The sequence below is a fragment of the Daldinia loculata genome (assembly GCF_022478755.1).
Source record: "Daldinia loculata strain CBS 113971 unplaced genomic scaffold F4817scaffold_9, whole genome shotgun sequence".
Classification (NCBI taxonomy): domain Eukaryota; kingdom Fungi; phylum Ascomycota; class Sordariomycetes; order Xylariales; family Hypoxylaceae; genus Daldinia; species Daldinia loculata.
The window spans coordinates 468389-491121 of NW_026054863.1; the positions used below are offsets into that span (position 1 = coordinate 468389).

Consider the following 22733-nt stretch of genomic DNA (forward strand, 5'->3'; position numbering starts at 1 on the left):
TTTAATTAATTTATTTATTTATAAAAAAAAAATAAGTTTAAAATTTACAACAAATTTTAATATTTTTTTATAAGTAAAAAAATAAATAAAATAATTAATATATTTCTTAAATTAAAAATTAACTTTTTAAATATAATTAAAAATTTTTAAACAAAAATTTACAACATTTACGATACTTTTTAATATATTTTAATATTTTTTACCAAATATGCCAAAAAAATAAACGTTTTAAAATATATAATAAAATTTATATTAAAGTTAATTTAACGATTTAAAATTTAACCAAAAAAATAAAATAAAATAATTATAAATTTAAAAGTAAAATTAAAAATAATAATAACATATTTAAAGGTTAAATTTAAAAAAAAGTAAATTATTAACGATTTAATAATAAAATTAAAAAGTAGTTAAATCGCTTAGGATTTACTTATTAAAAACTTTTTAATTATAACATACATATGTTTAACTTTTATTTAAATATTAATTATAATAATTATTACTTATATTATTACTAATATTTAATAATATAATAATATAATAAAATTTTATAATTATATATTTAATTAATTTTAAAAAAATATTATTATTTTTATATTAATATAATAAACTTATATAAATTAATATTTTTCTTTTTATCGTTTTATTTTTTTTTTATTACTTTTTTATCTTTTTAACCATATACTTTTATTATTTAACTTTTTATTTTTTTTATTATTATTTATTAATTTAATTATTTATTTATTTTAACGCAATTATTTTTATAAATAACGTTATTTCGTTTTTAAACATTAATTTTATTTATTTTTTATTTTATTTATTTATTAATACTTTATTATTATTACTTTTTACCAATAACTTTAATAAATTTAATTTAAATAATTTTAAAATAAATTTTATTTTAAACTTTATTATAACCTTTACTTACATTTTATACTAATAACTTAAATGGCTTTAAAATAAACTATTTATTTTTTTATTTATTTTTTATTTATAAAAGGTATTTTTTATTGTTACCTTAAAAGCGTTTTTTTATTATTATTTTAAAAACGTTTTTTCATTATTATTTTAAAATAAAACACTTTTTTATTATTATTTAAATTAACCAAATTTAAAGAATTTTTAAAATAAATTTTATTTCGATTATTATTTTAATTTTATTATCTTTAAATTAATAATTTTAAAAAGTTTAAAAAATAAACCTATTAATATATTATTTTTTAATATTTAATATATAAAACGTAAAAAAAACTTTTAAAATTACTTTTATTACAATTATTTATAACATTTTTAATTTTAATAATAATAATTATATTTAAATATATATTTTTTTTTAAAATATTAACAACAACATTATTAATTTTAAAAAAAAGTTAAAAAAAATAATATTATTATTTATTTAATAAAAACTTTAATTTAATAGTTATTATATTATATATTAAATAATATAATTATTAAAATAACTATTATATATATATAATTATTATAATATATTTTTAAAAATAAATTTATTTAATTAAAATAATATATAACTTTTTAATTAATTAAATTATAATTTTAAATTAAATTTTCTTATATTTTACATATTTTAATAATTATTTATTATATTATAATATAATAATTTATTTTTTTTTATTATTTATTACAATTTTTATATATTATTTTTAATTAATAAAATAATATTATTTCATTCGTTTTATTCTTTTAATCTTTTTTAAATATTAATTAACAATAAACGTAAAAAATTTTTAAAATTTATTAATATTTATTATTTAAAATATTTTAATTTAAATTTATTATTTAATTTAAATATATTTAATAATAGCAGTATTTATTATACAATAATATATTATATTTATTATATTATAATTAAAAATGTATAAAAGTTAAATAAAAAAAAAAAAAAAAATAAAAAACTTTTTTTATTTTTAACCTAAAGGCTTTAACTTATTATAATATTAAATAATAATATTTTATAAAATAAGCAATATTATTTTTACGTTTTTAACTTTAAATATTTTAATTGTAAATATATTTCTTTTAATTTTTAATTATTATATTAATTAATATTAATTAAATTATATTTATAAATTATTATTTTATTTTTTTATCCTTTAATTATTAAATCTTTTTTAAAAATTTACCGGCATTTTAAAAATCTTTTAAATTATTAATTTTCCTTGTAAATTAAAATAAATACATTTAAAAAAACAAAATAACTATTAAAAAAACCGTTAAAAATAAAAACGTTAAATTTTTTAACGTATCGTTTTAAAAAAATCCCTTTTTTATTATAATATATTATACCAAAATTTACCAAATTATTAACCATTTAAACAGATTTAATTTTACTTATATTATTTTTAAAACCTTTAAATTATAATTTAAAACAAATTATATACATAAATATTTATTATTAAATATTATATACAATAATTTTTTAAACAATTCGCTTAACATTATACCTTTTCGTACAAATTTTTATCGTTTTTTAAATAAAAATTAATTTACTTTAATTTTAAAATTAAACCTAAAAACTAGATTTATTACTACCCGCTTTTATACTTTAATATTACATATATTTTAACCGTTTAAAAAATTAAACAAAATTAACTTTAAAATAATTATATTTTATTATAATCTTAAAATTTATATTTTTATCGGGAACTTTATTAAATATCTTTTTACTTATTTTACGTAATTTTTTTTTAACAATATTATTATATTACTTTTTTAACTTAAAAATACAAAAAAAACAATATTCTTCGTTATAATATTTAAAAAATCGAACAATAACTAAAAACGTATTTAAATATACCGAAAATTTAAAAGAAATTTACTTTTATTAAAATTTAAAATCCGGAAAAAACAATATAACACTAAATATTTTTTACTTAATATAAACAATAATATTAATAATATTAATAATATTAAATTTATAAATTTATTTAATTTTACCTTTTATAACGTAATTTTTAATAATATATATAATTAATATAATATTAATAATATATATTATCCGAAAAAACATTTTTAATTTTTAAATTTTAATAATAATAAATATATTAATTATAATTTAAATCTTAATAATAATTATAATTTTAAATTTACGAAATAATTTACATTTTATATTTTAATTAATTTAAATAATAATAAAAAAAAACCTTTAATTAAATTATTTTTTAAATTTTAAAATATTAAAAATAATAATATAAATAATTATAATAAAATAAGTTTAATTAAAAACATATATAACTTTTATAATATTAAACGTTTTAGTTTTTAATAAAAATTAAATAATATTATAATTATTAAATATATATTTTTAACAGTTTTTATTTTTTTATTTAAATATATTATATAAAAATAATTTTATTAATATATTAAAAATAAACGCGTAATATATATTATAAAAATATATATTAAAAATTTAATTAATTATTTTAAAAATATTCGCAATTATTTAACTAATAAATAATTACGGCATTAATTTTACTTATAAAATTAGTAAGGTAAAAATATATAAAGTATATTGCAAAAAGGTCGCAATGTATACCGTGCCACTTATAAACAGGTGCTGCGTTAACGGTAGCCCTACAAAGGGCATACTATAACTAAGTTGCGCTAACCTTATTGTAGTTACTCTTGTGTAACTATTTGACCCACTTCTGGGATACACGTAATGACGGTCATTGCCCTGTCGCCGTGCATTCGATTGTGCATCTACATCACCTTTTCGCGACACATCTCCTATACTCAGCTTACAATCTATTAACTACATAATAAGACCACCTTTCTCTTCGTGCATTCGTCGGAAGTCTCTGTGAGAGTTCCTACAAGTTTTACTATCCCACCCCTAAAATACTAGCTGCTTCTGCGGCTCTGACCTGCAAATCAGGGCCGCCGGATTTACCTTTAATCATCCACCTATCACCAAGAGCTGCGATAGCTCCTGGCCAAGTTCCCTATCAAAATGACTGCATGGAATGTTAGTACCTATAGTTTCCTTATCGATTATAAGATTTATACTAAGAAAATATCTTTTAGATATTTCGAATACTGGGAGACTGCTCCCATCTGCTCTCGAAATGTATCCTGATCTTCGCCATCCATCGAAACCGGAGCGCTGAAGGTAAAACCCCTCCAAGCAAAACTTCCCCCTCTATCCCTGAGCTTATGTCAGCTAACATGTCCTATGTAGGTGTCTCTATGATCACTCAAGCCTTCTATGCTGTCGTCTTCTGCACGAGATACACAGATTTCTTCCGCGAGACGTCTAACTGGAACTACTTCTTCAAGCTCTTCTACATCCTGTCCTCCTTCTATATCCTCATTATCATGCGATGGCTGTTCCCTCGGACCAGGGAGCGCGAGATATCCTGGAAGTTGGGCGCTGTGGTTCTAATGGGATCGCTGTTCATATCGCCCTTCGTCATGCTGATCTTTGAGAAGCGCTGGGGCTTCTTCACGGTTAGTCCGAATATTACTCTTCTTCTAAACTACTACTCCGTGCTTAGTCAACTAATGCGCGCGCAATATAGTGGATGTACGACTTCTCTCTCATCCTCGAGTCCATCTGTGTCCTCCCCCAACTACTCCTTCTGCGCCAGACCAACGTCCCGACCGTCATTGACTCCTTCTACCTATTAACATTGGGCTCATACCGTGGCCTATACATCCTCAACTGGATCTGGCGAGAACTCGACGTCAACGACCGCAAGCCGAACGCCGTGTCCGTCATCTTCGGTATTATCCAGACGGCCTTATACGTCGATTTCTTCTGGGTATACTACACGCGCCAGCGCGTCAAGCTCCGGGCTGGCGGTATCGTCGACTCGGACGACATCCGTCGCGGCTGGCTCCTCGGCCGCATCTTTGGCAACAAGCGCTTCCAGGCTGCCGAGACGGACGACGAGGAGAGCGCCCCTGCCCTTGGCCGCAATGGCAACGGCCAGCAGCGCAGGTCCAAGTGGGGTTCTAGGGGTATCTCGATCAGCGCTGATGAGGGCATCCGCGAGCACGAGCAAGAGGAAGAGCAACAGAACCATAGCGATGACGACTTCAACGACGCAGCTGTGGACCCAGATGCGAGGATGAAGGATCCCGACGAGCTTGCTAGAGTTCTTGATGACGATGACGATGACGATGACGAGGGATTGCCAGAGCCGGCATCATCGCACTCGGAGCCGAGTAAGAATACAAATGGTGTTAGCAATGGAAGTGAATGGCGGGAGCACTAAGCCGAAGAGTCTTCAGAGGCACTTATACCTTGAATGACTACGGGGAAGATGAGAGGGAATACGGCCAAATCGAGCAGACAAGTTCGATATCCGCGTTTTAAGAGAGGCTCAATAGGGGATGTGTTGCCTAATTGTACTTTTTACATAATGGGGTCACGGACGAGGCGTACGCGCAAAGGGAGTTAGGCTTTTATTCACGTTAGGAAATGATTTGAAAGGGTATTTGTCCGAAGATGCTGGTTCACAACCCTTTGATTTCCTCAGTTTGTGCAATTCCAGACCCTATTGGAAAGGCAAGGGACGAGTTGTGTGCGGTTTAGTCATCTCAGCCAGGTCAGGTCAGGCTAGGCCAGTTAGATATACATGCAACCATTATATATCCCATGGCGAGCAGAAGTAGGGTATCGACTACTTTGATGAAGTTGTTCTAAGGAGTAATTACGTGATTGGATGGTGTGTCTGTATTGCTTTTTTCTAGCTTGGTTCTGACTGAATTCCCGATATCAGGACAGACAGACCTAAGGGCAGTTGGTTTTACAAGAGGATTAGAAGCACGAGTCAGGACATCTAGCATAGCACCAAGCTTAAATAGAAGCTATCCGGTCAGACAAAACTGTACCTTACGCTACCTAGATCCGTCGTCGTCGTCTCCAGAATAATATGTATCTAACCGCTAGTCTAGTGTTTGTATGTGTGTACCTATGCTTAGACCTACCTCCTAATATTGCGCCCACTCTAAACCAACTATCCACTCCTAACGATACCTAGGTATTCGTATATGTATGTACACGCGATGCGGTTCGATATGGAGAGACTATCTGACTTGCTGACTCTCTTAGATCGGATTATATACCACCAAATGCCAATAATAAATAAGCTTACGACAGCACCCGCTCTATCTGACTAACTCGACCGAAAAGAGTCGCTGACGGCGCTACCTTACTAAGGCGCGTGCGCGATCTTCCAATACGCTCGAAGCAGCGCCAGTCCGCCGCCCTGGGTCTCGACTGTTCTGCCGCGGCCGCGCGTGTTCGGGTCTTTCGAGCTGGAATCTTGCGCCTGGCGTTTCTTTTTCTCCGCAGAGCCGTGCATGGGTTTCTGCGCTTGATCTGAATCTGCGAACGGTCTTTCAACTGGCAAGTGGACGCCAGGCTTGTCTTTACTAGGCGGCGCGGCCCGCCATGTGGTGTCGTTCGGCACGCCGTAGTTGCGGTAGTCGATGCCGTTTTTATGCGGCACCCCGTCGTCCTTCATGGTAGGCCACGGGCCGGCCCAGCGGTGCGCGAGTAACCCGGCCGTCCACCATTGCCCGAATTTGCCGTGTTCGTCGCGGGTGCGCAACGCTGCCTGCGCGTTGTGTTTTAGCCAGCCGCTGTAGGTTGAACAGGCTCTGCTGTGGGCACTTTTGACCGCGTCAAAAGCGCGCTCGTCGACGTTAGTGTCGGGCGCGACCAGTGGCGCGCAGAAGGCCGTGAGATGGTGGAAGAAGACGCCTTTGAAAGTCTGTCCGTCTTGACTGCAAGTCCCGCTTGCGTCGCACGGGTCTTCCATCACGCCTGCTCGGCCTAGACCGTGCCATCTTGGGAGCTGCCCGGGATACAGCCTCATGAGGGTTTCGAGAGGCGCGTCCCAGGCAAGACTGTAACCGGTTGCCTTGATTACGTTCTGGATCAACTTGTGCCCGTCCAAAAGGAATGAGGAGGCGCCGGTTGCTTCCCATAGTCCGCGCAGTCCCGTGAGGAGTACGCCTTGATTATACGAGAGAACCATGTTATTCCGCTGATCGCACTTCGTGTTATTATTCCCAGTGTCGCTATACCCGCTAACGTGGAACCCGTCAGTGTAAAGGCCCCTACGGTCGGTCATGTTAGAATCAACAAGCCACTTATAGCCTTCCACAGCAGCTTTCAGGTATTTCGCGTCTCTCGGCCCGCTAGGCACATGAAGAGGGGATGCCTCAGGGTTGCCGGCACTAAAGAATGGTGAAGTGTTGTCATCTCCAGGGAAGTATAAATACATGGATATGGAAGCTGCGATAAATAGCTCGTTGGTAATGGCATTTTTATATGGCAAAAGACGAGGGTTCCAGACCATCCCGCCGCCGCACAGCTTTGTATCCCACCCGTGGGTTGCTAGATCCCAAAAAACTCGCGCACGATGAGCAAACGCGGGAACCCAGAGATTTCCATGGTAAGGCTGGTTCGAGAAGAAGTCATTGATTCCTCGATGTTTACTTGTCTCGGGCTTAGCAACCTCCCCTTGCTCATTTGACTTGAAATGAAGATCGCTGTGCATGCTCACCAGCTGAATGGTCTCGAGCCAGCCGAGCACCACCCAGAGGATATCATCGTATGCCTCGTTGCGGATCGCAAACGCGTCCTGTCCAAAGTAATACCCCGCAATCTGAGTGAAGTATTTGTCGACCAGATTCAACTCCAATTTCAAGTCTATAGCGCTTTTTTCGTCTGAGTTGATGTGCACCAACGCCTCGGAAAGGCTACGCACGGCCCCCGAGACGTAGGTACCCATAACGGCCGCGGTCCAGTCGATGGACTCGGGCCAGGTCCCGAGCCACGTCGCGAAATATTGCGTCTGCATGACATGCATTGCGTCAAGAAGATCGACGAGGACGTTCAGATCTGGGGAATGAGATCCTTTGTCCTTGTCGAGTCTCGCCAAATGAGGAGGCAAGAAACTTTCAGGCGCGATAGGATCGCATCGCTTGACCGTATCGAAGAAGATCGGGCATTCTTGTATCAATGACGACTTGTCCACGCCGGGGCTGGATAATCCATAGGTAGCGCTACCGGCAAACAGGACGGCGAGGAGGCATTTAACGCGAATGAGCGATGGAGCCATCTTGATAGCAAATACCTAATTCTAGGGGCAATGGGAAATAAGGATAAAGAATAACTAAATATCGTAAGCGGAGTTCAAACCATAGCGATCGGTACTATCGATATTGACTATTTAACGGAAGTCTGTATTCAGACATCAACATCAAAATAAACACGAAACAACAGTAAGCGTAGATAGATAGTAATTTAGTCGCAGATCGCGTCGTAGTACCGAGGTCTAATGAGGGATATCTCGATTTGTGCGACTCGACTGGAGCAAGGCTACGCTTCGGCGAAACGAGTTGAACACTCAAATCACCATCACATTACTTGTACGAGATACTTATGTAGTTTCGAAGATTGAGGCTGTAAAAGGGCTAAGTGAGATCTAAGATTCGAGATTCTGTGGATTCTGTGTGGTCGAAATTGTTGCCGCTAAAATGCCCGAGTTTACGAGGGATATTGTCAGACGATCTTTTTGCCTGGCCATTTTTCGAAAAATAGGAAGTTCGTCCGTGCGCAGCTCTGGAGCGTTTTTATTGGGTGCATCCTCGAATTTTCACGTGCTTTTCCAGATCCCCACTTTCATTTTTTTCTCGAAATACGTATCTTTTTTTTTTGCCATAACCTGGCTAGCTACGGTTACCAATTACGTAGCCACGTATTACATAATCCAAGTTTTACAAGAGCTTGGGTTCGAATCCTACATGCTCCTTTTTTTTCTTTTTTTTTTATCTTTCATTTTTTAAAAGAATTCTAGTAAAGCTTAGTGTTCGAGGTTGTCCCCGGCAGCAGCGGCACGTGATTCGTAAACTCGGGCTATTGTGGTGCCCCGCAGGGGTGCCCTCCTGTGTCAGCTGAGTGTGGGGTATATTGATCTAACCCAATTAGTACTAGCGGGATTAGTATGTTTTCAAGATGTCTTCAAGATGTTTTTTATCTTTTTTTATGACTCGAACTTATCTAAGTTGAAGTTGATAACCTCTTTTTGACTTTATTTTTCATCGTGATGCATACATCCCTAAATGTTTTTACACTTGTATATCAAGACTACTCTTAAATATCCTTGTTTGTAAGAACTAGGCCCGACCTTCTCTAGGTAATTATACGTACTAAGACAGTATTAACTTGTTAATCTTGTGCCTAGTCTCATCCCATCCCAGTAGCTTCTTAACCGCTTTCTCAACTTGATGAAGTACAGTTCATCCAACTCAGCTCCCAGTAACAATTTCACATTAACCCCCGTTAGCACAAAGACTCCAGGCATCAGCCCTATGAGCTGGCATTATTAATACGTCCAGAGATTAGCGGCTTAACTTGAATTCCGAATTCCGAATCCCGTAAAGAATACTATATAACTATATGCTGTGTCCTACTAACTCTGAGTAACTCATGTCTATAGCTTGGAATCATTCATTCTATACCTACTTATTCCTAGTTACTAGGTTCCATCTATATGATACTAGTTGAACAGCAATTTAGAAATCACCCTTCCAATGAAACAAAAGACTTCCCCTAGGCAATTTCCTGACATCATGTCTCCTATCAAGAAGGTCGCTATATTTGGTGTAAGTAATCATTTATTAGAATAATGAAGTTTATATCTTCCTCTTTATACATATTGCCTTACAGTACATCTCAACTCACTAACAATACTAGGCAGCGGGAAATTTCGGTACCCCCATCACAGCCGCGCTTGTGAAAGCTGGCTTCGATGTAACCATCATCACTCGTATTGAATCCACGTCAATCTTCCCGCCGGGAATTCCCGTTATCAGGACGGAATACACAGTTGAGAAGTTGACGACAGCACTGTCAGGCCAGGATGCAGCAATATCTGTTATCGGCCCTGCCGGTATCTCATTCCAGACCACGTTGGTCGACGCTGCCGAAGCTGCGGGCGTTCAACGCTTCGTATTAGACGACTTCGGATGGGGTCCTGGCTTTAACAGCTTACCTGAATTTAAACCGATCGGTGCTCAGAGGAAGGTCGCTTGGGAGCGAGTAAAGGAGCTGTCTCAAGCTAATTTTAAGTTTACCTTTAGTGGAATAGCTATTGGTAACCCTATCGACTGGGTAAAGTTCCTCGGAGTACACATCGTTTGACGATGGAATACTAATTAGAACGTACAGGCGCTCAAACGCTTTCCCTTAATGGGATTCGATGTCCAAAAGCGCTCTGCCGTCATCTACGACGACGGTACCGAAGAATTCACCGGGACAACACTAGAAGGGATCGGACAGGCTGTCGTTGGCGTATTAAAACATCCAGAGGAGACCGCAAACCGGTTCCTCAAGGCGCGCTCGATCCAAGTCAACCAAAACCAACTACTAGACGCCTTCCAAAAGGTCACGGGCCAAACATGGGAAGTCCAGCGTGGCAGTGCGAAAGACTTCCTCGAGAGCGGGAGGAAGAAGCACGAAGCAGGAGATAAGGGCTGGGTACTAGAGCTTCTCGTATACCAGCTATACGCGCCTGGAGACGCGCGCTGCATCCTGGCGTCGAGGGAAGATTCGGATGCGGATCTCCTTGAGATTAGGGAGGAAACTGCTGAATATATTGCTCGCAAAGTGTTGGACTCTATTGAAGATCCCTAAGGGGAGGGTATTATTTTCAAGACTAAATTTCACATATGTATCGAGTGCTTTGACTCCATTGGTCTCATTCTAGGAGTGAATGCATCTAAACAGTTGGTTAAGCAAGACTAAGTGGTTGTCTCAGGGATATATTGAATTCATTAGTAAACTCATGTGGACTCTGTTAGGAGAGAAGAATGAAGACATACCCACCTACCAGGTAGGTTAGGCATCTGATATGAAGAGAAAATTCAACGTATCACAACATAATCCCGCTTACATTGCATTAAAGCAAACCAAGAACATTGAATCTGAGGTTTAATAGGTAAAGCGTCACGTGATAATGACTTGATAAGGTGCTTTTGGTTATAATAACGCTTAAGAACTTGTAAGCCTTTCTGTGAACTTGCAACTTGCATCAAACTACAACCACACAAACGTACCTCTTCGGCTTATCATGATACACCTTTTCAAGGCATCAGCCCGTATTAATTGTGTTCCATTATCATTTTCTCTTCGATTTCAAAAAGTTAGATCGAATTTGAATACGCGGCTAAGCGCTGCATCTTTTCACACATCAAATGCGATGGAGGGAGACAATCGCTTCGAGTACAAATGGATCGATGGTGTAGAGTCGCTTGAAAAATACAGGCCTGGAGGCTATCATCCCATCATGATTGGAGACATGCTCCACGATCGATATCGCATTGTGGATAAGTTGGGGTTTGGAGGCTATTCTACAGTCTGGCTTGCTCATGATAGTCTCTTGGGGCACTATGTCGCCGTTAAAGTCGGCATAGCAGATTCACTTCCAAACGAGGTGAAAGTTCTTCGAGCGCTTTCTACAGACCTACCTTCGTCATCGCCAATTCATCGTGGCCGCAATTTAGTCGCTTCGCTCTTAGACGAATTCAAAATAGATGGGCCGAATGGGACGCATCAGTGCTATACGATGACCCCCGCACGATGTAATCTCAGCGAGATTTCCTTCAGCCGTCTTTTCCCTCTTGAGGTCGCACGGGCGCTGTCCTTCGGGCTCGTGCTAGCCATTGGGTACACACATTCAAGAGGCTACGTTCATGGAGGTCCGTTAGAGTGATGATTATGATGTTTGCGACTTTGATCTCAACTAACGCCGACGGCATTTCTACACAGATGTTCATCTTCGGAATGTACTGCTTGGACTACCTTCAAGCTTCGACCAGCTTTCAATTCAAGAACTATATGAGGAATACGGGGAGCCAGAAGCTATTCCTATTGTGCGACGCGATGGAAACCCGCTTTTGCCCAATGCCCCAGCGAAGGCAGTGACGCCGCTCTACCTTGGCGAAGATGCAGGGAAGCTCTCACTATCCGATGTACGTGTGCTTTTAAGTGATTTTGGGGAGGCATTTACACCGACCTCTGAAGTCCGCCGAGGAAAAGACTGCCATACGCCACTTGCTATGCGACCCCCAGAAGCCCGCTTTGAGCCCGAGGCTCCGCTCTCATACTCGGCAGATATTTGGAGCTTGGCTACAGCAATCTGGGATATTATTGGCATGAAGGCTATTTTCAACGGTGAATTCGCGACTGCGGATGATGTTGTATCACAGCAAGTTGATGTGCTAGGACCTATGCCCTCAAAGTGGCGAGAGCGCTGGGAGGAACGGTCTCGATTTTTCGATGACAATGACCACCCAAAGGACGGCCGGTATGTGTGGCCTCCGATCGAAGAAGCATTCGAAGAAGGCATCCAGAAATATCGCCGGAAGTTAAGAGTGGGGGAGTTTGACAAAGAAGAAGCCGCAGCTATTCTTGATTTGATGCGCCGGATGCTGACGTTTCTACCGGAAGAACGACCGTCGATAGAAGAAGTTCTAAAGTCGGAATGGATGGTTAAGTGGGCTTTACCCGATTTTGAGAAGGCTCTACAAACCCATACTTAGGTAAATAACATTGTCATGCTATCAATTTAGACATTGGGGGACATGTTCTTTCTAATTAGATGCAACGTAAAACCCAAGATATATTTCCAGCTATCTAATATGAAGTCTAAAATTCATGCTCATCTCTCCATTTCACATCCACTTTCTCCTTAATCCTAGGGTTCCTCGGGTAAATGCGAGTGGCCTATTGGACTATATTTGTATTCTTCAAGAAGATTTGCAGACGGCCAAACGACTTTGCCGGAACTCCTGCCTCCCCGAGGAGTAGTGTCTGCTTTCTCAGGAGTATGTGTTGCCTCAGTAAGATCGAAGCTTTGTTGGCCACCAGTGTATCCATGCGATACGACATGATTTTCGGTCGTCACATGGTCACCATATTTGTAGGCAATAGTAACGTGAAAGCCTAGGGGATCTATCGCATGCTTCCCGTCGATAGTAGTAGTATCATGAATTCCGGATCTAATACACAGCCTTATTAGCAATGGTATTATGTCAACGGACATGATTTTGATACATGATACATAGGTATATGCTAAAGTTATAAAGTAGCTAGGAAAAAAGTACTAGCGAAGAAAGCAAAATAGGAAGAAGGCTAGGTAGCGGTAGATCGAAACGGACATACCGAATGAGAATTGCTGTAGGGGCCAGTGTCTTGTCTCGAGCTGTCGCGTAGGCCAAGCCTACTAATTTCTCTTTTATCACTGGGTCTATTGTGTTGCCAGCATAGAAGTAATACCTCACGAAGTGGATCCCACCTCTAGCAGCCATTGTATTTTGATATGATAAAAAGCTAATCCAAAAGCTGGAAAGAAATACGAGTGATAGTATTGACGAGTGATAGTATTGGCACTAATCCAAGTCTGTAGTTCAGGCCAAAATGATATCAATTCAGAAAAAAGAAGGGATGGAAAAGCAATCTTTCTTTTCTTGCGTACTATACAGGACTTTTAAGGGTGTGTGTGCATACATGGATTGCTTACCTTACAGCTACTTGAAAATATAAACCTGTCATGAGGCCCAAGAAGTGCAAATATAATGATAACTGCAGCTAAGTACCTAAGATTGTAAGATATTTTTATCATCACCGGGTTGGTTATCTTTTTCTCAGGCCAATGATCTTCGACACAGTCATGCAAAGGGGTCATCACACCATACGTAGAATACTAATAGTCGAGTTGTACAAACATCATAAAGAAATAGTATGCGAGCTGAGATATTGAAAAAAATACTTTATTGTTTTAGCGAGTGACCAAAAGTTGTACTTGGCTGTAACTCACTTTTAAATCACAAGTACATAGTGTGTTGAAAATAGCTATCTTCGAACTGTGAAAATCAACTTGTTCAGTCTGTAATTCTAGTTGAAGACTTCTGTATAATGTACGTACCTAGGTAAGTACAAAATGATTAGTCTTAAAGGGTACGCGCCTATATGTAGAGCAGCTCTTATCCAAAGGGCTATGAGCGAAAAACCGAGTTAGAAGCCCTGCAACAGTTATATTCGTTACTCCATCCGCCAGCTTCAACCAATGCTGATTCGAAACGCCCGAGTTATTAACCCATGCATTCGAGCCATCTGCTGATACTTCGTTATGCCCATTTTCATTGGCATACTCAAACAACTTTCCAATTCCCAGTTCAGGGGACCCGTCGAGCCCTAGTATCCCGTACAGAGTCGTAACAGGGTCCCACGACTCGCGAGTGGTGCTGCACCGGCCCACGTACCATTGATACGCCGCGAGTACGGGCGAGTCTGGCAGCGCGTAGTCTGCGAGTTTGTCGCCGGAGAAGATGTTGTCGCTGAGCTCGAACCCGGAGTATGTAATGGGCACGTGGCGCGGCCAGTTATTCACGACGTCATATGTGGATGCGGGATCGAAGCCGGCAAAATTGAATTCCCACCCGGAAGGGTACCGGCCGCCCATGACCACTAATTCTTTAACCTTTGTAGATATGAGAGAGGCTCCTGTAAGAGACGCAATGTCATCAGAAGGGCTATTAATTAGTGTAGCCAGGTTAGTCAAGAAGCCAATTGAGATTAATGTTATGCTGTGATCTTCTGCAGAGGACAGGATCCTGCGGTACATCTCAACCGGCGTTGGTGTTACAGATGAGTCGTTCAGGGAACGAGGCCAGTTATGAGCTGTCTTGCTGGCATATTCGCTTAGACTATATTATAAACCATTAGCATATTTCGCGAACTGAATTGCCATGTACATAGGTAAGGTAGGTAATTTACACGAAGTCCCGCTTATCGAAGAACGTCTCGTCCGTGAACGGACGGATTGCGGCGATAGGGACATCTCCATTTCCAAAGTACGTATTAATAACACTAACGGCCAATGCGCCGTACTCCGAGTGCGTATTCACAGCGACTCCCCGCAGGTCCGCCAGGCCGTAGTTATGCAGCACATTGGCAACGGCCAAGGAGCCCACGTCGTCGACGTCGGAGAAGATGTCGGTGTCTATTACGATAGGCTTACCGAGACGATTTGAAATGTCCTCCGCGAGTGCGGACGAAGAAACCGTCCATAGGAAAAAAGCAATTCGACCGATAAGCATGTCCGCGCAAGCAATTAATAAGCGGCTGTACGAAGTATGCGTCTTGTTAAAAATTAAATTAGAGGTACATGTAGGTAGGTACATAGGTAGAATGAGCGGGGAAAGTGATGGCTGAAAGTAGCGGACAAGTTAAACATACAGTTCGGCAGCTACATGTACCCAGGCCGACTTTTATGTCGGTAGCTTAGACCGGGAAGGCAAGGGGGGTTACTTACCCGTCGATACAAACGACGAAATATAGGTATATATGAGGTAGTTATGTACGTAGGGGCTTTTGCTATATTAAATGTGAGTTACACAATTAAAACCGAATATAACAATTATATACTTTACTCCGTAATAGAGACCTCTATACTTGAATCAATTAACTTTATATATATCCTTTTCGACAACCAAAACTATAAGTCTAAATTCGCACTCAAGGCGATAATATATTAAACCTCAAGCCAATCCCACCATGCCTACCACCTCATCCCTCCACGCGCAACTCGATGCCCTCTACGCCACATGGGCCAACCTCTCCCCCTCCTCACCCCCAGCCGAATTCGACAAATTCGCCAACTTCTTCGACGACAACTGCCGCGCATGGCTACTAAGCATGCGCGAGCTCACAACGCCCAGCATCGGCCGCCAGGGCGTCGTCGACGGCATCAAAGAAGCTCTCAAGGACCAGCGCATCGAGGAGCGTCGCGTAGTTGATCGGTTTGAAAGCGCGGATGGGTCGAAGATCTCGGTGGAGATGAATAATCGGCTCGTAGTGCACGGAAAGGAGTTAGATCCGTTCCCGGAGACGGCTACGGCGGTGTTTAACGAGAAGGGTCTTATTACGGACTTTAAGGTGTATTGTTGTCGGAGCCCTGTTGTGCAGATTGTGCAAGATGTTACTGGCGAGGGTCCTTATAAGTGCCACCCAGTTGATGGCTGAGTGTGTTAGGTTGAATATTAGATGGGAATACGGATATAAAATAGACAAGCCGTGAATTGTTATAATATATATGCTAACCCTAATCAGAGAGCTGCTAGATGCGAGCTGGGAATAATATAGTGAAGACATGATGGAATGATGGAATTGTCCTCTCGTAACGTCTAATCTTACACAGCCTCAAGCTGAGACTTAAAGCAAAAAGCGCAGTATGTAAATTCTTAATCATAAATCGATCCCACTCCCGAATACTCGAGTAGTATTCTTTATAAGTTAGTCAATAGTATCAAGATAGATCATCTTCGAATGGAACTTCGAATTGTAAATTTGTTCCAGAATTCGTCTCATATAAACATAGGTATTCAAATCGTCCCCATAACCCTACCTACCTTACCTAACCTAGGTAGGTTTCCGCCGTAGAGCGTCCACTGTTCGTCCGCTCACGTTGTCCAGTCCCCTGAACTCCAGTTGAGCTTGAAGACATTGCTCATTCAAAATTCCCACATGATATACAGCCAATTTAAGTCATTTCACCAGTCCTATGTGCCGTCCTGATCCCAGATCAAAAATTCCAGTATATTCATAAAAAGCGACGTTCAAACTCTCGGTAAAGTTTCGGGCTGATCTCATCACTGCTCATGCCGTGGACCTCCCATAGGACACCCTTTTTGGCGTAGTGTTCGAGTAAAGGTTCGCTCGTTTCCTGGAATTTCCGGAACCGCGCCCTATACACCTCCTCGGTATCGTCGGCTCGTTGTACTAGAGGTTCTCCCGTGATATCGTCGAAGCCCGGTATTTTTGGCGCATTAAATGTGGTGTTGTAGATGCGGCCGGATGGCTCATGAACCCAGCGAGATGATATGCGCTCCATAATGACGTCGAATGGCGTCTGTAAGGAGACTACCCAGTTAATAGGTACAATGTCGTCTAATCGTTGAGCCTGTGCGGCGGTACGAGGGAAGCCATCAAGTAAAAATGAAGCAGCGGGGTCTTCGGATGCCTGCGGAGATAAGCTTGCCCCCGCAAGAGGATCGACCTCGAGTGCGGACCCAAAAGCATCCACGCCATCTAAAGAGGCGGCCTCGGACGATGACGAAAGGGTCATAAAATTCGGTCGTCCGCCATAGAGCCAACCACGACGGCCCAACTCGTTTGTAATTAAGCGTAATATCAGGTCATCAGAGACCAATTCGCCAGTCTTCATCGTCTTCTCGACCTTGATACCGAGAGGCGTCCGATTTTTAACATTGTGGCGAAGCAAGTCTCCAGAGGAGATAGCCGATAGCTGGGGAAAGCGGGAGAGAAGTCGCTTGGACTGGGTGCCCTTCCCTACGCCTGGTGCTCCGACGAGGATGACGCGGGCGGCTCGGCGGAGGCGCATAGTACGCAGGAAAGATCTGGGGAAAGTTGAGATGCGATCGGCGATGATATCCGCGAAAGAGGGTCGCGGGAAGATTCGGGTGTCGCGAACGATGTAGTGTAACGCAGGAGATCTAAGATTAAGCTTCTAGATCACGATGGCCTTGGGCGACGATGCAGGACGGTTCGGCGCAATATACTACTGGAGGAGTATATGAGCACAGGGCACTCGGCGACCACGGAAGGACCTAGGTGGGAGGGAAGACGGCGTGAATCAAGAGGAGTCCATTGTGTTAAAAGGGTATAAAATTTTATATGGTAGGTAGTAGTATAGTAGGTTAGGTATATTGTAGGATTAAGGGTATATAAACGTAAGAAAGATGGGCGATGGGCAGATGCGACTGCGCGTTGCAGCAGAGGGGGAAGGATTCCGTTTATGCAGGAAGGGAAAGATCAACCAACGAGATTTGCGTAGAAACTCATCAAAAGCTTGTCATACAGTCCCACCAATTGTTGAGATTATTCGATACCCGAAGACCGGACTTTCCCCAGCTTAGGCTGCAAGGCCCTGAAGACCCACAGAAAGCTCGGGCCAAGCTTGGTCGGGGCAAGTCGGGGTTACCAATAGGACGGCTAAGGTTAGATGGTCGCTAATCTGATAAGAAACTCCGGACAGATTAGATACGTACCATCATATGCTTATTTCTTAATATTGACTTATGGAATATCTCGAGTCAAAACCATCATAATATTAGGTACTTAGGAATATAATTTATATATATAATTTATTAAGAATTGAAACGATCATTTCGGCAATCTAGCTTAGGTTACATGATCGTTGTCACATTTTAACATGCCTTACGTAGGCTGTGCAATTATATGCCGTATCCCCGTAACATCTCAAAGAACGAAAATACTAAATACCTAGCTTTAAACGTTTGTAGGTAATATTTGTTCTGCATCTCTTACCCCGCATACCCCAGACTCGGACGTCGTCATGCTAGAGTTCAAGACATTCTAATGTTAGTGTTCATGTTCCGTAGCCCCGGTTTATCCCGGTAACATGTGAAGCCGTTCGTCCTCGGCCTTCATAACGTGATCGACGTCAGGGCTCGTCAAGTGCATAGGACCGGTCTAATACTATAAAACCTACGATCTAAAAATTGTACTATATCTAATTCTTGACACACATGTCAAGCCTAGAGTTAAAACTACCTAGGCAAGAATAAGCATAGCATGATTATTGGCGAGGCTATCCTATTGTAAGGTCTGTCGATAAACTTTGCCGAGCTATTCCCAATATACGTCAAGTATGTCATTTCTGGGAAACTATTATCGTGTGTGTGTGGTAGCGATGGACCACAGCGGCATCCTTGGTGCTTTAGCATGGCAAGCCCATTGTCTTCCAACACGTCTGTTCTACGTGTTCTCGGGGTCCAACTGACAAGTTTTGATTCTTTCGAGGAAATAGTACGATATGAAGTTAATGAGGAGAATATTCATTTCTTGAGCCAATCCGATACGGCCAAACTAATCCATAGTACAGCCCCAGCGTATTCGACAGGCCAGCCAAATACGTCCCCCAATCCGTAAAGAGCTTTTGGATATACCATATCATTAGACGTGTCCTAACGTCCCGGTATCCATATCGTACAATCGTTACAAGGGCCCGCTGTGGCTTCATCGCATATAGGTATAGCATCATAAAGCGCTCTTCCTTCGCATTAACCACCAAAGCCAAACCCGGCGCCGCCAGCTCCTTTACTTTGCATTTCTTGCTGCAATAGTTCTGATACCTTCATATGTACGTCGAAAAACTTTGCGGCACATCGGTCGAGGCAGACGCTTTCGCCCTTGTTGAGGTCGGATTCTCGGTAGTCATTGGGGACACATTTCTTCGCACATGCTTTTGTGAGACTATGAGATGGTTGGTATTAGCCTTAGCCCGTTCTTGAAGGTTTAATTGTCAAGGCGTGACGCTTGGACACCCGGGACAAGAATCTTACCGGTCGTGCATCTGGGTTAAGAGCTTCATCTCAGCTTGGACAGCTGCGATCTTCTCCTCCGAAGTGGGCTGTGGTCTTCCGAAGCCGAGGAAAGACATATTGGGCGGTTGATGTAGGACTGTTTTATGTGTGACTTCTTGGTTTGCGAGCTTTTATTTTCGTGACGCAGAACTTGAATAAAGTGTCTTGATAAGCTTGAAGCTTTTCGATAAAAGATATCAAGCTTAGGTAACCAATCGTCAAATTTAGAAGGCGGCGTCCGGATTAACAGCAATCCCCGGAGAAACTCCGGCAAAATAGGTAAGTTCCAAGAAATCATGCAACTTAAAATCTTTTTTTTCTTCACTCCACATTCATTTGACAACCTGAATAAAAGCAAGGCGGTATTAGTTGTCAGCGTTCTTAGAGGTAGCTTTGCGGTAGCGGAGCAGGCCTTTTCTAAGTGTAAGTACAATTATGAATTTCTTATAATCGTCAAAAGTTCATCGTGATGATACCTACTGCTTTAAGAACCGTTGCGACTGACACCATTTTGTGGTGCTTGATCTCAATTAGCCAACCTATCTGAATTTGTTCCATCATCTTCTTTATAATTTCTACAATAAGATTATGATTGTAGCTAACATTCTCCAGTCTCTCAATGGACAACGGGCTCTACTTGAAGTTCCTGCGCCCATATCTGTTCCAAATACCATCACCCCGGGCACCTGTCTATGCACGGTTCTTTTCTGTCGGTTATCGTGATCCGGCAAGGAGTAAGGCCTCACACAGCCCAAAACCACATAATGTATCCCGGCACAGATGTATACATAGCTCAGTACCCAAGAGGTCCGCAACGGCCAACTCTGATGCGCCCACGAGTGATCCGGTAGCCCCAATCACCCGTCAGGTTAATGTTGATCTCCGGGTTCAGAAGTTAAAAGAATACAATGTGCTTCATTACCCAAGACTTGGCTCCCGACCTAACCGGATAAGCATACCTAGCTTTCAGGAAAGGTACCGAGATGTAGCCACTACACCAGCCTCCGAGGAGGTTGTTCTGGAGGGCCGGGTCATGTCCGTAAGAAGGTCTGGGTCGAAGCTAGTCTTTCTCTCCATTATGGGTGGATATCAACGAGTCCAAATTATGATTAGTCTAAGTCAGCTTTCAGATCCGAAGCCTGAACCTCAGCAATTCAAGGACGCTCTCCATCCATTCCTTCGTGGTGATATTATCTCAGCCAAAGGTACGGCAATACGAACAGACGCCGGTGAACTAACATTAAAGGCAACCGAGCTCCCCACACTGCTTAGTCCTGGTCTAGCACCACTTCCCGAGAAGTTGGTCAACCAGGAGACTATGGTCTTGAATAAACATTTGGATCTGCTCGTTAACCAACGAACCTCGGATACGTTTCGCCTCCGCTCTAATATCATTAAGTGCATGCGGGATTTCTTCCACGAGAAAGACTTTTTAGAAGTTCAAACCCCTGTCTTAGCGGACTACGCTGGTGGGGCAGCAGCCCGTCCATTTCTGACCTCAGCCACGGAGTTTGCTCAAAAAGAGCTTGCATTGCGAATCGCCCCTGAGTTGTGGCTCAAGCGCCTTGTCGTTGGTGGAAATGATAAGGTCTTCGAGATTGGCCAATGCTTCCGCAACGAGGGTATCGATACTACCCATAACCCAGAATTCACCATGTGCGAGTTCTATTCTGCTTATTCCAACCTAGACGATTTGATTTTGATGACTGAGGATCTAATCACCCGTCTTGTCAAACATGTTGAACACCTTGCGGAGAGTCAACTTAAGTCCCTTGAGAAGTCGAAAATACAGTTGCCCCAGGAAAAGTGGAAACAGGTTGAGTTCATTCCAGCATTAGAAGAGGTCCTCGGAATCCAATTCCCAGATCTCTCAGAAGATGACGCGCTTCCTAAACTCATAGAACTCCTAGACGGTCGAACGAGTTTCGCTCAAGGGTCTCAATTGACACTAGCCAGGCTTCTAGATGATCTTGCTGGCGAATATCTAGAGCCGTCGTCTCATGATGAGCCTCTTTTCATTATTCACCATCCTGCTTGCATGGCGCCCCTCTCTAAATCATTTACATGTCCTAAGACCGGCCAACTCGTATCCGCTCGCGCCGAGTTATTCATACAAGGCCGCGAGATTGCTAATATGTACGAGGAGGAAAACGACCCGTTCGAGCAGAAGCGTAAGTTTGAGTTGCAGCTTGAGTCACAGAAGGACAAGCCAACAACAGCAGGCGAGGGGCCCGCCGAAGTAGATGAGAGCTATGTCCACGCTTTGCAGTACGGACTGCCACCCACAGGGGGCTGGGGTTGCGGTGTTGATAGGCTGGTAATGATGTTCTCCGGGGCACCGAGGATTGGTGATATTCTCAGTTTCGGGACGTTGAGGAATGTTGTCTCGATACGCCAAGCTGCCAAGGAGCATTAATGGCTACACAACTAGACAATATAGAAATAGAAACGATACCCTTTGCATATAATACCAAAACTTGTCCATTCGTCAGCAGTGCATGGCTACATAATTCGTCATTGTGGAACCTAAGGACAGAGGCCTGTGTAAATGTATCAGTGAGTGCCCATACTCCGTCTTGATGGGCGACTTCGATACTGATGCTAAGCTGTTCTAATTACTACGTGAGTTGAGCGCTGCAGCCAATAAAAGAAGACTAACAAGCTAGAGACAATAATACAAGCAGTAGTCTAGAAATCCGCACTCGAATGACCTTCTCAAGATGATATCAGAAGAATCGGAGAACCTGACTTTTTCACTCAGGTTAAATGAGCTTAGGATATTTTAGCATAATATATCATGTAATTTCCATGCAAATGCTATAGCGTAGCTTCCTAAGAATTCCCATGAATATTGCGTTACTACTTCCTAACTTTGCAATGTGTCTCCGCCTCTAAAACCTTTCCGGGTCGGTGTGGGTCCAACCGGCACGGAGCCGATTAAGTTTTTATTTCCTATTACAGTAACCCCCGCCTCCGCACCCCGTGTCTCCTTAAAGTCGCCATTTAGGGAATCCCCCGAGCCCTAGAGTTAGCCATTCAGGCCCGTTTCAGCGTCGTAGCTATTACTTTCTAGTCCATTTTATAAGAAGCACATTGTCACCCATAACAGTGTCTGTAATCTCGCGACATCATCAATTTACTACCAGAAGTACCGATAGAGTAGATATACGCGAAAATAGCAGAAGGAAGTAAATAAAGCATCGCATGCACCCGAACTCCTCTTGACTCCGCCACTATTCTGTGGTGTTTGGGTATCATCTCCTCCCATATCCTGCGCTCTGTCCCAG

The 22733-nt window shown here is 41.0% G+C and overlaps 10 protein-coding genes across 10 annotated transcripts; 5 read left to right on the forward strand and 5 right to left on the reverse strand.

Moving 5' to 3' along the window:
- The first annotated feature begins 3543 nt into the window (after positions 1 to 3543).
- On the forward strand, positions 3544 to 5817 carry F4817DRAFT_329384 (ER lumen protein retaining receptor-domain-containing protein). The gene is made up of 4 exons (XM_049302270.1): positions 3544 to 3985; positions 4045 to 4129; positions 4199 to 4467; positions 4539 to 5817. The coding sequence occupies exons 1-4, from the start codon at positions 3971 to 3973 to the stop codon at positions 5235 to 5237; spliced, it is 1068 nt and encodes a 355-aa protein (XP_049161732.1). The 5' UTR covers positions 3544 to 3970; the 3' UTR covers positions 5238 to 5817.
- F4817DRAFT_329385 (glycoside hydrolase family 76 protein) lies at positions 5818 to 8555 on the reverse strand. Its single transcript, XM_049302271.1, has one exon. The coding sequence runs from the start codon at positions 8094 to 8096 to the stop codon at positions 6180 to 6182; it is 1917 nt and encodes a 638-aa protein (XP_049161733.1). The 5' UTR covers positions 8097 to 8555; the 3' UTR covers positions 5818 to 6179.
- A 1054-nt stretch (positions 8556 to 9609) lies between these two features.
- Positions 9610 to 10672, forward strand: F4817DRAFT_313306 (NAD(P)-binding protein; the record flags this gene model as incomplete). Its single annotated transcript, XM_049300227.1, has 3 exons — positions 9610 to 9642; positions 9734 to 10150; positions 10208 to 10672. 3 exons carry the CDS (start codon positions 9610 to 9612, stop codon positions 10670 to 10672), a joined length of 915 nt encoding a protein of 304 aa, XP_049161734.1.
- Positions 10673 to 10965: 293 nt separating this feature from the next.
- F4817DRAFT_329395 (kinase-like protein) lies at positions 10966 to 12701 on the forward strand. Its single transcript, XM_049302272.1, has 2 exons — positions 10966 to 11736; positions 11807 to 12701. The coding sequence occupies exons 1-2, from the start codon at positions 11109 to 11111 to the stop codon at positions 12577 to 12579; spliced, it is 1401 nt and encodes a 466-aa protein (XP_049161735.1). The 5' UTR covers positions 10966 to 11108; the 3' UTR covers positions 12580 to 12701.
- Positions 12702 to 12734: 33 nt separating this feature from the next.
- Positions 12735 to 13400, reverse strand: F4817DRAFT_369428 (uncharacterized protein; the record flags this gene model as incomplete). Its single annotated transcript, XM_049307346.1, has 2 exons — positions 13202 to 13400; positions 12735 to 13038 (listed from the first exon to the last, which is right to left on the reverse strand). The coding sequence occupies exons 1-2, from the start codon at positions 13345 to 13347 to the stop codon at positions 12735 to 12737; spliced, it is 450 nt and encodes a 149-aa protein (XP_049161736.1). The 5' UTR covers positions 13348 to 13400.
- Positions 13401 to 13513: 113 nt separating this feature from the next.
- Positions 13514 to 15313, reverse strand: F4817DRAFT_329396 (nucleoside hydrolase). Its single transcript, XM_049302273.1, has 4 exons — positions 14816 to 15313; positions 13965 to 14745; positions 13857 to 13902; positions 13514 to 13807 (listed from the first exon to the last, which is right to left on the reverse strand). Exons 1-2 carry the CDS (start codon positions 15220 to 15222, stop codon positions 13965 to 13967), a joined length of 1188 nt encoding a protein of 395 aa, XP_049161737.1. The 5' UTR covers positions 15223 to 15313; the 3' UTR covers positions 13514 to 13807; positions 13857 to 13902.
- A 66-nt stretch (positions 15314 to 15379) lies between these two features.
- On the forward strand, positions 15380 to 16129 carry F4817DRAFT_329401 (uncharacterized protein). The gene has a single exon (XM_049302274.1). The coding sequence runs from the start codon at positions 15596 to 15598 to the stop codon at positions 16061 to 16063; it is 468 nt and encodes a 155-aa protein (XP_049161738.1). The 5' UTR covers positions 15380 to 15595; the 3' UTR covers positions 16064 to 16129.
- F4817DRAFT_329402 (adenylate kinase) lies at positions 16130 to 17919 on the reverse strand. Its single transcript, XM_049302275.1, has one exon. The coding sequence runs from the start codon at positions 17439 to 17441 to the stop codon at positions 16641 to 16643; it is 801 nt and encodes a 266-aa protein (XP_049161739.1). The 5' UTR covers positions 17442 to 17919; the 3' UTR covers positions 16130 to 16640.
- Positions 17920 to 19143: 1224 nt separating this feature from the next.
- On the reverse strand, positions 19144 to 19523 carry F4817DRAFT_357069 (mitochondrial import inner membrane translocase subunit TIM10; the record flags this gene model as incomplete). The annotated part of the gene is made up of 2 exons (XM_049305874.1): positions 19144 to 19336; positions 19426 to 19523. The coding sequence occupies 2 exons, from the start codon at positions 19521 to 19523 to the stop codon at positions 19144 to 19146; spliced, it is 291 nt and encodes a 96-aa protein (XP_049161740.1).
- Positions 19524 to 19769: 246 nt separating this feature from the next.
- On the forward strand, positions 19770 to 21934 carry F4817DRAFT_329405 (lysyl-tRNA synthetase). Its single transcript, XM_049302276.1, has 2 exons — positions 19770 to 19869; positions 20059 to 21934. The coding sequence occupies exon 2, from the start codon at positions 20066 to 20068 to the stop codon at positions 21860 to 21862; it is 1797 nt and encodes a 598-aa protein (XP_049161741.1). The 5' UTR covers positions 19770 to 19869; positions 20059 to 20065; the 3' UTR covers positions 21863 to 21934.
- Positions 21935 to 22733: the final 799 nt, after the last annotated feature.

Coding starts and splice junctions, on each gene's coding strand:
- F4817DRAFT_329384 (XM_049302270.1), top strand. Junction 4,130..4,198: donor TCGAAACCGGAGCGCTGAAG/GTAAAACCCCTC, acceptor TGTCCTATGTAG/GTGTCTCTATGATCACTCAA. Junction 4,468..4,538: donor AGCGCTGGGGCTTCTTCACG/GTTAGTCCGAAT, acceptor CGCGCAATATAG/TGGATGTACGACTTCTCTCT.
- F4817DRAFT_329385 (XM_049302271.1), bottom strand. CDS start 8,096: ATGGCTCCATCGCTCATTCGCGTTAAATGCCTCCTCGCCGTCCTGTTT.
- F4817DRAFT_329395 (XM_049302272.1), top strand. CDS start 11,109: ATGATACACCTTTTCAAGGCATCAGCCCGTATTAATTGTGTTCCATTA. Junction 11,737..11,806: donor AAGAGGCTACGTTCATGGAG/GTCCGTTAGAGT, acceptor ATTTCTACACAG/ATGTTCATCTTCGGAATGTA.
- F4817DRAFT_329396 (XM_049302273.1), bottom strand. CDS start 15,222: ATGTACCTACCTACATGTACCTCTAATTTAATTTTTAACAAGACGCAT. Junction 14,746..14,815: donor TTCGATAAGCGGGACTTCGT/GTAAATTACCTA, acceptor TTTATAATATAG/TCTAAGCGAATATGCCAGCA.
- F4817DRAFT_329401 (XM_049302274.1), top strand. CDS start 15,596: ATGCCTACCACCTCATCCCTCCACGCGCAACTCGATGCCCTCTACGCC.
- F4817DRAFT_329402 (XM_049302275.1), bottom strand. CDS start 17,441: ATGCGCCTCCGCCGAGCCGCCCGCGTCATCCTCGTCGGAGCACCAGGC.
- F4817DRAFT_329405 (XM_049302276.1), top strand. CDS start 20,066: ATGGACAACGGGCTCTACTTGAAGTTCCTGCGCCCATATCTGTTCCAA.